Source organism: Martes martes, assembly GCF_963455335.1.
Source record: "Martes martes genome assembly, chromosome: 8".
Classification (NCBI taxonomy): Eukaryota; Metazoa; Chordata; class Mammalia; order Carnivora; family Mustelidae; genus Martes; species Martes martes.
Window position 1 is genome coordinate 40,436,601 of NC_137895.1, and position 12,941 is coordinate 40,449,541.

General features: G+C 35.6%; 1 protein-coding gene across 1 annotated transcript in view; it reads right to left on the reverse strand.

The window, feature by feature from the left end:
- The window catches only part of NAV3 (neuron navigator 3), a gene marked incomplete at its 3' end in the record, with an annotated part of 387,672 nt that overhangs the window by 275,048 nt on the left and 99,683 nt on the right, over positions 1-12,941 (reverse strand). The window contains exons 2-3 of the mRNA XM_080811183.1: positions 1,531-1,648; positions 834-886 (exon numbers count right to left, since the gene is read on the reverse strand). Coding sequence (XP_080667309.1) covers positions 834-886; positions 1,531-1,648 — 171 coding nt within the window. The remainder of the gene's footprint in view (positions 1-833; positions 887-1,530; positions 1,649-12,941) is intronic.

Consider the following 12,941-nt stretch of genomic DNA (forward strand, 5'->3'; position numbering starts at 1 on the left):
CTCTGACAATTAAGAACACTCATCAATTCGCTTAAAATGCCTATTTGGTGCTAAAAAGAGTCTTGAAGGAAGCCTCATCTTATGGATTTTGGCTATCACTCCTGATTATATCCACTGATATAATTGTAATGAAGGCATTCGTACTTCAGGTTTTCCTCTAAAATTAAGTTGTGGCTATTTAATTTAGAGAGCAGTGAGTTTTTGTCTTAGCATTTTATCAATCTATTTTTTTATTACAAAATTTTAAGCTTTACCATTTGGTAAAGATAAAAAGAGGACTGGGGAAGACACACACCCCTAGATCAACAGCTTTCTGGAAAACTCTGTGATTCATATCTCATGATCAGTCACTCCTCAGAAAACTTCCAGCAGCATGCCTTTGGAGCTATTTCCAAAAGTGCTTAAGAGTCCATGTGTTAACACAGGACTCTGTTCTGAACAAAGAAAATACCATTTATATATATTTTAAGATGCACATGGCAAGTTCTGTTCTTCAAACCAGTTGTTCGGACAAAAAGGCCCCACTTAAAATTGGAAATGGGATTCACTGCCGGCAAAACAAGTGTTAAAGTATTCAGATACCAGAACAACAACAAAAAGTCAAGATCTGAGAAAACACCTGGAGATAAGTTATTCAGGAGTTACACATATTCAACTGTGCTGATGCTATCACTTGTTCATAAATTGCATGCAAAGAAATACATATGATAGAATGTGATCAAATGATTTCTTAAGCAGGAAGGCATGCCAAAGAAATTTCTAGTCCATTTATAAAGGTAGTTTAACCGGAAGGGAAGATGAGCATTATATTTTAGAATAAATATGATTCTTACCATCTGAGATTGACTCCTAGGACATCCATTGATATCTTCAACTTTTTCATTTGCTAAAGCCAAGAAATAAAATAAAAGAGAGAAAAAAAGAATGACATGCTTAAGCAATGAAGTGAAACACAAAAAAAGGAGACTAAGAAAAACAAAACAAAGCAAAACAAAACAACAAAACAAGCACAATGCTGCTGCTACATTCACTCTGTCTCCCAAGCCATGTACGAGAGGACACACTTGTTAGCTGCTGCCAATTCCATATGCACAAATCAGGCAAAAAAAAAAAAAAAAAAAGTGAGTGAGAAGGAAATTGCTGCTAATTCTTTAGCCCGTGCCAAATGACTGCTGACATGAAACCTTTCACAATTGTCCCTGCTGAATCAGGATACAGTTTCAAGGAATCTCAGAGTATATGAGTCGCTCTAACTAACAAAATGCGCACATGGGAGACATATGGTTTAATGAAGTGTTCGTTTCTGACAGTTCAGTGTATGTAAAGATATAGTTCTAGCCATTTAAAAGTATAGCCAAACTGCTTTTTTCAAACACTCTCACATAAACATTTTTAATTAAACCCTGGGAGAGCTACATGGATCTCAGAGACTCACGGACAGAGTTCCTGTGCAATTCAACTGAAATTGTGTTTCACCAAGGCGGGTGGGGGCAGAGACTTCCATGGTTTTCCCCAGAGGGCAGGTCTTACCGATGATCTGGATGATTTCGGCTAGCAGGACTCCATCTGCAATGTCTTGTTGCAAATCCTTGATCAGCCGCTTGTGGCCCGATTTTGCTAGGTAGTGGTTGGCCCAGTCAGTATAAATCTGTTGAACAGAGGGAGAGAAGAAGTGCGATGGTGTGAGAGAAAATAGAGACAATAAAAATGCTTAAGACAAATGTTGGATTCAAAGGGAAGCTATTCTGGATCACATTCCAGTTTAAGAAGTCATAGCTCAAAAGGAAATAGTTGTAAAATAATTTTATACAGCTCTCTCTCCCACTTATCTCTTGTTTCAAAGGAGGATGATTCACTCTCTTTCAAAACCAGGGACTCGTCACTTGTGACACAGCAAAACTCCCTTCCCGGATGACTACTGAGGAAACTCCTGTTTGCAAATCAGTTGGGTTTTCACTCTTTCCCTTGGTGCTGTCATACTGAAAATAATCCTGCCTGTCCTTGTAAAAGGAAACCACCTGGACTGATTTATACAGGAACCTATTATGAACATTTCTGTTTCTCCAAGATTTTATTGGATTTGTCATGTGAGATACTGTATGTGACAATATTTTGGCATCACGCTATGAAATAATCGCAAATGCCAAAGATATTTTACTTGGACTGTCATCTCCCATTTAAGCCTCTTGAAATGTGTTTATATAAGAAAATAGAGGAAGCAAATACAGTTATTACATAGAAATTACAAAACAGAATCAAGGAGTGGATTATAAATTACAAGGTTGGCAGTATGTCATAAAGTAGAGGTGACTCTTCCATGGTAAATTAGGACATAGAGAAAAGCTGGAATTGTTAACAATTTTCACAAACTAAAACACTTCTGATTTTTCAAATTGTTATGAGACACCTAAGGTCATCTAATTATAAGGGAATAAATAAGCATTAAGATGTTTCAGCTTTATGGGCGGCTCCTATAAATATATTAGTAAGTTGATAAAAAGGCCGACTAAGAAGAACACAATATCTGAAATGACAATAGAGGAGAGGACCTGATTGAGAAATATATGTACAAAAATGTGCTACAGAAGCACGAACTGGGAACATAGTGGAACCTGGACACAAGAAGTGAAGGGGAGGGGCAGCTGGGTGGCTCAATCCGTTAAGTTTCCGCCTCTTGGTTTCAGCCATGTCCTGAACTCAGGGTCCTGAGATGGAACCCCTACTCAGGCTCTGAGCTCAACAGGGCGTCTGCTTGAAGATTCTCTTCCTCTGCCTCTCCCCACCAAGGTTCCTGCATGCCTGCCAGTTCTTTCTCTCTCTCAAATAAATAAATAAATCTTAAAAAAAAAAAAAAAAAAAAAAAGAGTGAAGTGAAGGGCCTTCCCCAGAGAAGAGACCAGATAAAGAAAGGCAGAGTGGCAAAGGAATCAAAGACACAGTTGAAAAATGTATAGTTAAGGTAGCAAGTCTTAAATTAGGACAAATTAGACTGGAAAGATAAATTGAATCTCTTAGTCATAAGCACTGAATGCCAAGCAAATTATTAAAAAAAGTATTACTTTTTGTTTTTAACAAGACCAATACATGCTTTTGTAAACGTGAAACAAAATAAATCAGAAGTGTAGAAACTAAGAAGTAAAAGTTTGCAACCCCTACTCATTTTTGAATACTTTGATATGAATAATTCTAGAATTTTTTTTTATCTATTATTTTTTTGACAGGCGGAGATCACACATAGGCAGAGAGGCAGGCAGAGAGAGAGGGGGAAGCAAGCTCCCTGCTGAGCAGAGAGCCTGATGCAGGGCTCGATCCCAGGACCCTGAGATCATGACCTGAGCCGAAGGCAGAGGCTTATTAACCCACTGAGCCACCCAGGTGGCCCTAATTCTAGAATTTTGTTCTATGCCTACGCACTTCACCACATGACACCACGTTACACACCTTCACATACATAGACACACAACAGGATTTTTAACCAAAGATGGCTCAAATTTCACATATCATTCTGTGCTTCTCAACTTTTTACATAATGATATTTTAATAACACTGCTACAGCCATTTTACCTATATGTACCTCAATATTTTTGATGTTATATTGGACATAATATCAATCCTCCTGTTGAAAGATATTTAATTTGTTTAAATATGTTCCTGTCGCATCTGAAGTTGTAAGAGACATCCTTAAAATGTATCTTTGCACACTTAACACCCTAGTAATTTTATAGGACCAAAACCTAATAGTGGGACTGTTTTTTTTTTTTTTAAAGGATTCTAGGTATAAACATTCCAAAATAAAACTTAGAAGTCAGAGAAAGTACTTCCTTAGTTTAGAAAATATAAAGTGGCATCTTAATGCAATGTAGTGGTGATTAAATTTCCTAAAAGGCTATAAATAATTGGAAGCATCCAACCGGATAAGAAAAATATATGCACAGCAATATTATACCTCCTTTCCCTACATTCATGATCCTCTTTATATCAAAGATATTAGTGGAGAAAAGTTACTTGCATACATGTCTGCCAAATTAGAAAACAAAAACATGGTTCTTGGATACTCTTACTTGGGGATCATTTTCCTCAAAATTTTATTCTACTTGTATTTTCTATTTTGCACTACAAAAATATATTTTTACAAGGATACACTGTTCAGAATCCAAAACACTGAGGACTTTCCCCTTATCGATACATCATTCAAATGATAGCATTAACTGTTGGCCTTCTACTCCAAATTTCAGGTTGAGTCAGACTTGATTTGTGCCCTTATCCCCATAGGCAGTAAGTTATAAGGACCAGCTGACTTTAAAGCAACCCACAAAGATGAAGAACATGAGTTCTGGAGTCAGTACACCTGGCTTTAGGCCTAGCAGACCTCTTACCGCCCTCCCCCCACCCACCAACCCAAGATGTTGGACAAGTTTCATATCCTTTCTAAACCTTAATTTCCTCACCTGCAAAATGAGCATGATAATAATTCTTACATTGCAGGACCATGTCAGGACTAAATAAGATAGCACTTGTAAAGTGCCCTTCACAGAATTAAACCTGAAGAAATGTCTGCTCTTGTTATCATCATTATGGCATCTAGTTGTATTTGCCATGGTGGCTTTCCAACAAGTATTTATTAAGGGTATTGTTTTGTAGACTTTAAAAAATTTAATAGGATTGGCAAAAGATTGAAAGAAAATGGACACCTTGTTTCTTTCTTTCTTTTCTTTTTTTTCTTTTTAAGATTGTACTTATTTATCAGAGAGAGAGAGACAGGGAAAAAGCAGGGGAGAGGGAGAAGCAGACTCCCCAATGAGCAGGAAGACCCACATGGGGCTTGATCCCGGGACCCTCGGGTCATGATCCAAGCTGAAGGCAGACACTTAACCCCTGAGCCACCATCCTGCCATCCCAGACTCCTTGCTTCTGACACCACTCATGTCTCTGACTCCTCCTAACTTCTTTCTGATTCACTGTGGCCACCGATCTGTCTGCCATCCAAACTCAGAGGTATGAATCTAATCCCAAGGTTGCAGTGTTCTCATTCAGGTCTGCAACGCCCCCATTGTGATCCACGTCCACCAGGTTCTATGTTGCAAGTACTCTGTTTTACGAAGGCACTAAATCGTGGACAAAACACTTACTCAAATACACACAGAATGGAATGTATTAGAAAGGAAAATAAGAATACCTTCATTCTCCTAATGCATTCCACCAGTGTCTTAGCCTCTATCCAAATTACTTTTGGAATTTAGGTGAGAAAACAGATGGGAAGCTAGCTGATTGGCTTCAAGACTGACTGGAAAAGCCTCTGATTTAGCTCATGAAATGTTTTTTACTTGGTCCAGGATTTCTTCCAGAGGATTCCCAAGCCTAAGTGCTTTGACTTGTCCTGCATCTTTAATATGTGAAGCATTGCTCAGACCATAATCTCTGACTTCAGATGCAACCAACAAAATCAATTCAGACCATATAAATAAACTGAAAATAAATCTCCATTTAAAAAAGACCTTGTATTTATTCTTTCTTAGTATGTGTAAAAGATACTTAAGCCCCTTCAAGCAAATTAGTACCTTTCAAAAAGATGTTATAACCTAGATGAAATATGAAACAATTACAAAGTAACATAAATATATTTTAATATTATATTTAATATTAATTATATAAAACCTTATATATAATATATTAATATATTATATATTAATTAATTAATATATATTAATTATATAAAACCTTATATATATAAATTGGAGAAAAAAGTGGAAACATGAGGTATATCTTTAATGAAGATATTCTTCAAGCAAAGGACATAGAGTATATAAATATATGCAAAACTCATCAGTAAAATTATTGTACTACTCTGATAAGAGAGGATACAAACAACATTGTCAACTGTTACATTAGAATCTACTCTTAAAATAAATACAACAGAATGGTAAAATCATGTCCAGATTTTTGATCTGAACTCCAAAGTTGCCTTTGGTTCATTGCCCCCCACCCCAACACACACACAAATCACAATATTTAATCCCTTAGCCTCACTTGAAATGAGCTACAAAATGAGTGGTAATGTTTTCTGTAGGATTATGCCATAAAGTAACAACTGTAGGTTTTTAGTGAACAAATTGATATAATTGGGCACGATATCAAATTAATCATAAATTAATATTTAGTCATCAAGGCCTGGCTGAAGCTTTAAATAAAATTTATCTCTAAACATCTGAAGCCAGTTTTCCTTACCTTTTCAACTTCAATATTGTAAATATAAATGTCATCTCATATGGTAAATATATTTTAGGAAATTCTGAAAAATTAATGAGATTAGACTTACCAAACAATACTTAGAAGTTCAGGTAACATCATATATATATTAATTCATTTACTGTAATTAAATATGATAAAAATCAAAGGTATGGTGGCATAATTTATATTTCATATTTATCAGTATGAATTTTAGGACCTATTATGCAATATATGTATCCTTTGAGGAACATTCTATACTGTTGGAATTTCTGCTCTGTCACTTAATGTCCATGTGGGCACTGACTGAACATGTATTTTCTCTCAGTGTCAGAGCTTTTGTCATCTGTAAAATGGCAATAGTAGTATTACCCACTAATGGGATTATTGTATGGATTGAATGAATTTATACTTTTGGAACACAGCCTTTCACTTAACAAGTATTTGTCAAATGCTGAATATTATTATTCTCTATTTTAATATACACTGTATTTATATTATAATGAGATTATTAATATTATGAGCTATTATAATTTTCAAATCCTTAAATCTTAGTTACCTGCCCAAATATAGTTAACCTAAGGAAAACTGCTACAAGATGTAATGATCTCTTAGCTTAGTCATTTATTCTTATAATATTTCTCTTATAGTGCTTATTTCTCATTATAAGGTAATTGGTTCAAATAGAAGGAAATAAATGTGCCCATACTGCTTCTGTCCAGTGAACTTGTCACAGTAAAACAACATCAGAAGAACATCTACTTTGATTCTCCACAGGGACCTAAGCATTTGTTTAAAGTATTATTTTTTTTTTACTATAATGTGACACATAGCCTTTGTATACAACAGCAATCTGCCCCTGAAGTTTTACACCAATATTTAATTTGGTATTTGATGAGTATACCTTAAGTAACCTAACAGTTATAGAAAAGTAATTATGACTTTTTGTTATTACATGCACTACTCTTAGGTATATAAATGTTTCAAAGAAATACAATATTTTTAATCAGTGTTAAATGATCAAAAAGTATAAAGTAGTACTAGAGGAAAAGAGGACCTCATTTAAGAGTCTATTTTAATAGAAAGACACAAAATTATAACCTGATTGAAAATATTATATATGTCATCAATTGATTTTTAAATGTTAGCTGAGCTAGATTTATTCCTGCACCTACTTATACAATTAGTTTTTTCCCGAACATTCAAGCAGTAGCTATATATTCCTACAAAGCACTGCTCTCTGATATGTTCAAACTATTGGCTTTGATAAGTCATATAAGATGTTTTAACCCAGGGGCACCTGGGTGGCTCAGTGGGTTAAAGCCTCTGCCTTCGGCTCAGGTCATGATCCCAGGGTCCTGGGATCGAGCCCCATATCGGGCTCTCTGCTCGGTGGGGAGCCTGCTTCCCCCTTTTTCTCTGCCTGCCTCTCTGCCTACTTGTGACCTCTGTCAAATAAATAAATAAAATCTTAAAAAAAAAAAAAAAAAAGATGTTTTAACCCACAACAGAAACTGTGTTGAAAACCAATGAATTCAATAACAATAAATAGGCTTCTATATATTCAAAAGCTGTGTAAGACTAAGTACATAAAATTGACAAATAAATGGTAGATTAGGGAAGTGTAACCATGACATAAGTATTTTTCCCACAAAGATGAAAACTTATAGTAGTAAGAGAATTGAAGGAAGGCAAGGTCCGGAGAGCTTACCTAACAGGCCAGCTATCTTGGCTGAGTTTCATAGTATCATTTGGACCTGAGAAGGGACTTTGGTAGACAAGGTCTACCGAAACAATATAGAAAAACATTCATTTTATTTCTAATCTCCTGAGAACCGTATGGAATTATCAAAGAGGAAGCTAGTTATCCTAGAGAGCACTTGAAATAAGACAGGAAGGATGCATAGTTCTAATACAGGAAAGTAGTTAGAAGAGGTGGAGGGAGATGTGAGGACGGTTACAATGCAAGTCTGACAGGTATTGTAAGTTTCAGCACTCACCAGACAGGTGTTGGTGGGTACTAGTATCCACGGCAAGATGTCCCATCCTGGCGCCATGATAATTAGTAACCATGCTTACCAACCCTCCCAGAACCAATCATTCCAGGGAGAAAAGATGAACAAAGGAAGGTGAAGAATCTGGAACTGAGTGAATGTTTTCCCCGAAGACTGAACTTCAAATCAGAAGTGACTGAATTATTTTGCACTGGGAGCAATAAATTTTCTGCTACTGCACATAAAGAGATGTTTGGGAGGTGAATTTATACATTTATTATTTTTAAAAGCTGTAATTTTGTACATCTCAGTTTTAGGACTCAAAAATTCATGAATGTATGCGATACTGGATAAAGGAGGTTGCGAAATTACAACATGGAATTTAGACATGAAACATTCTATTTTTATTTAGTTTTAAAAAGTCAATCACAGACTGAAACTTTAGATGCTGTTACAGAACTGGTATGAACAAGAGATCCATGGAGTCTAATCTCATGACCCTTACAGACATCTCAATACTGAAGACTATGTGGTATTACTAAGAAGGGAACTCCTTCAATGTTTTCAGTCACACTGATATGGTCACAATATATGTAATAGATTCATCAAGTAAATGGTTGAATTCAGCTGGTTTATTTCATTTTTACATCAAGGAAAATGCTGGGGTTTTTAATGGAGTTTCTCAGTCTTATGTATAATTGCAACGAAAGGAATAAAATATCTAAGAATAAATTTAACCAAGGAGATGAAAGACTTATACTCTGAAAACTGCAAATAAATTGAAGAAGACACAAACAAATGGAAAGATATACCATGCTCATCAACTGGAAGAATTAGTATTGTTAAAATGTCTGTGCTACCCAAAGCAATCTATGGATTCAGGGTAATCCGTATCAAAATACCAATAGTATTTTTCACACAACTAAACTAGATAATCCTAAATTTGTATAGGACCACAAAATACCCTAAAAAGCCAAAGCAATCTTGAGAAAGAAGAACAAAGCTGGAGGTATCCCAATTCCAGATTTCAAGATATGCTACAAAACTATAGTCATCAAAACAATATGGTACTAGGACAAAATAATACACATAGATCAAGAGAACAGGACACAATGCCCAGAAATACACCCATGTTTATATGGTCATTTAGCTTATGACAAACGAGGTAAGAATATACAATGGGGAAAAGGCAATCTCTTCAATAAATGATGCTGGTAAAACTGGACAGCTACATGCCGAACAAGGAAAGTGAACCACCTTCTGACATCATGTATAAAAATAAACTCAAAATATATATGTATGTATAAAAATAAACTAAAAATAATAAAAATAATAAAAATAAAATAATAAAAATAAAATAATAAAAATAAACTAAAAATAAAATATATGTATGTATAAAAATAAACTAAAAATAAAAAAAAATGGTTTAGAGACCTAACTGTGAGGCCTGAAACCATAAAACTCCTGGAAGAAAGCATTGACAATAATCTCTGCACCATTGGCCTTAACAACATATTTACGGATGTGTCTTTTCAGGCACAGGGAACAAAAGCAAAAATAAACTATTAGGATTATAACAAAATAAAAAGCTTCTGTTCGGTGAAAGAAATCAATAAAATAAAAAGTCAATGTAATCAATAGGAAAAGATAATTGCAAATTAGTGTCTGATGAGAGGTTAATTTTCAAAACATATAAAGAACTTGCACAACTCAACATAAAAGAAAAACTGATTAAAAATTGGGTGGAAGACCTGACTAGACATTTTTCCAAAGAAAACAGATAGATGGCCAACAGACACATGAAAATAGGTCAACATCAGAGAAATGCAAATCAAAAGCACAATGAAACATCACCTCACACCCGTCGGAACGGCCAATATCAAATCCGCAAGAAATAACGTGTTGGCAAAGATGTGGAGAAAAGGGACCCTTCATTCACAACTGGCGAGAATTTAAATTGTTACAATGACTGTGGAAAATAGAATGGAGATGTCTCAAAAAATTAGAGCCATTACCATATGATCCAATAATTCCACTACTGGTTTATTATTCAAAGAAAATGAAAACACTAATTTGAAAAGATATATGTATCCCTAAGCTTATTGCAGCATTATTTACAATAGCCAAAATATGGAAGCAACCCATGTTTCTATTGATGGATGGATGGATGGATGGATGGATAAAGAAGATGTGGAATATTATTCAGCCATAAAAAGAGTATGAGATTTTGCCATTTGAGACAACATGGGTGGATATAGGGGGTATTATGCTAAGTGAAATGAGTCAGACAGAGAAAGCCAAATATCATATGATTTCACTTATATGTGAAATCTAAAAGAACAAAACAAATGAACAAACCAACAGAAACTCACAAAGAATAAACTGGAAGTTGCAAGAGGAGAGAAGGTTGGGTAGTGGGTGAAATAGGTGAAGGAGATTAAGAAGTACAAACTTCAAGTTACAAAATAAATTAGTCACAGAGATGCGAAGTGTAGCATAGGTAATACAGTCAGTAATATTGTAATAATATTGTGTGGTGACTATACTTACGGTGGTGAACACTGAGTAATGTATAGATGTGTCTAATCACTATGCTACACACCTGGAACTAATATAACATTACATGTCAACTATATTTCAATGATAAAAGTTGTTTTTAAAAAAAAATCAAGGTTTTTTTTTAGTTTAAATAAATCAAATAAAATGCATAAAACAACTTCACAGAGGTTCATTAAATTTATAAATTTTAATTATGGCAACAAATAAATATTGGAAAAGCATTTATTTTTCCATCTAAATCTTTTGGGGACTCTGCAAGAAATAAAACTCTATATTAGAAAAAGAATTTTCAAGTTAAAAGGTTTGTTTAAAATTGACTATTAATGAGTCAACAACTCCAGAAAATTAGTGAATGGTCTAAGAAGGTAGGTAAATTCTAAAGTAAACATAAAATTGATTTTGATAATTTCCCTTAACTTTTTCTTTATTTCTCACATCCAATCTCTGACCCAGTTCTGTTAATTTTATCTCCTTAATACCTCTTGGCCCTTCTGCTCCATTACTGCTATAATTACCCTGGTTCAACTTTTCATCATCTCTCACCCAAATTGCTTTACCAGTCCTAAAAACAGTCTGAGTGTAGGCAGGCTAAACCTTAAACTATTCTATACAGTATAACTGGTGATTGCTTTAAAATGCAAATCTGATCAAGTAATTTACCTTCCTACCTAAAACTCACCTAAGAGCTCCCACTTACTTTCAGAAAGGAAATTTCCTTATGAAGCCAACTTATTTTTTTTAACTGTTTGTTTCTTTTCTTTCTTTTTTTATGCTATGTTAGTCAATAATTAATGATGTACTGTATGATGACTAACAAAGCCAATTTATTCTTTTTAAAAAGCGAATTGGTTTAAAGAAAAGTAGCCAAAAGGCGGGGGGGGGGGGGGTGGAGAATAAAAGGAAAAAGGAAGGTGTAGCTGTGAAGGCTCTAGAAGAATGAAGACTGAGGAAAGCCACATAAAAAGATGGGCTTTGACAAGCAGAAAGAAGGGGAAAGCATATTCCATCAGCAGATACAGGGATAACAGAACATAAAAAGGTCAGAGGTATGAAACAGCATGCTGAATTCACTGAATATAGAATAATTCCCTTTGGTCGGAGCATGGGGAAGAGGCACATGGGAAGACTAGGGGTAAGAGACTAGGACTCAGTGTGTGAGGGGAGGGGTTATATATAAAGTTAAGATGGCTGCATCAATGCTTTTAGGTGAACTTTAGCTTATTTATATGTAGGGACTATAAACATGACAGCTATGGCTGTATTTCTTTTTTTTTTTTTTTTAAGATTTTATTTATTTATTTGACAGAGATCACAAGTAGGCCGAGAGGCAGGCAGAGAGAGGGTGGGGGAAGCAGACTCCCTGCTGAGCAGAGAGCCCGATGCGGGGCTCGATCCCAGGACCCTGAGATCATGACCTGAGCCGAAGGCAGAGGCTTTAACCCACTGAGCCACCCAGTGTCCCCTATGGCTGTATTTCTAAACTGTAGCTCTGGTACAGCTAGAAAGGTTGGTGGAGAGCAGAGAAAACCCGCACAAAAGGAGCTTACTTAAGAGGTTAGAGGAAGACTTCCACTTTCTAGATGGACAGAAAATAATTTTCTCTTAAGAAAATACTTTTCTCTCTTTCAATACAGCAAGAAGAAAACAAAACTCAAACTCTATTTCCCATGACCACAATACATGAATATGGAAAACAGATGAAAGAATAATAAATGATTTAACAAAGAGGAATAAAGAAAGAGTAAACCCACAGGAGCCTGCCGAGGGAGATAGCAGAGCAGTGTCAACAGATTTTCCCCGAGAACTCCAGTGGAGCACAGGAAGTGCAGGCGTCAGACCAAATAGAAGGTGGGGTGAATCAGAGTCAAGAGGTGTAGGACTACTTGCCTCCCCGTCATGCTCTCAAGAGCCAGTAAATGTAGGCCAGGGAAAAGCCAGATTTGAACTTCTAGGCAGACAGGGGGGTGGGGGCATAGGAATGAAAACAGAAGGTTAAATGAAATTATGCATTCTGATGTTGCGACTTCAGCAACTGTCTTCCCCCTTTTCAGAAATGCAGGATTATACATCCCCCACCCTCAATCCAGCCAGAAATAGAAATCTTTCTCTGACAACAGTGATCATCCCTGAGACCAACAGACATTCAAGTTCAAGGTGACCCAT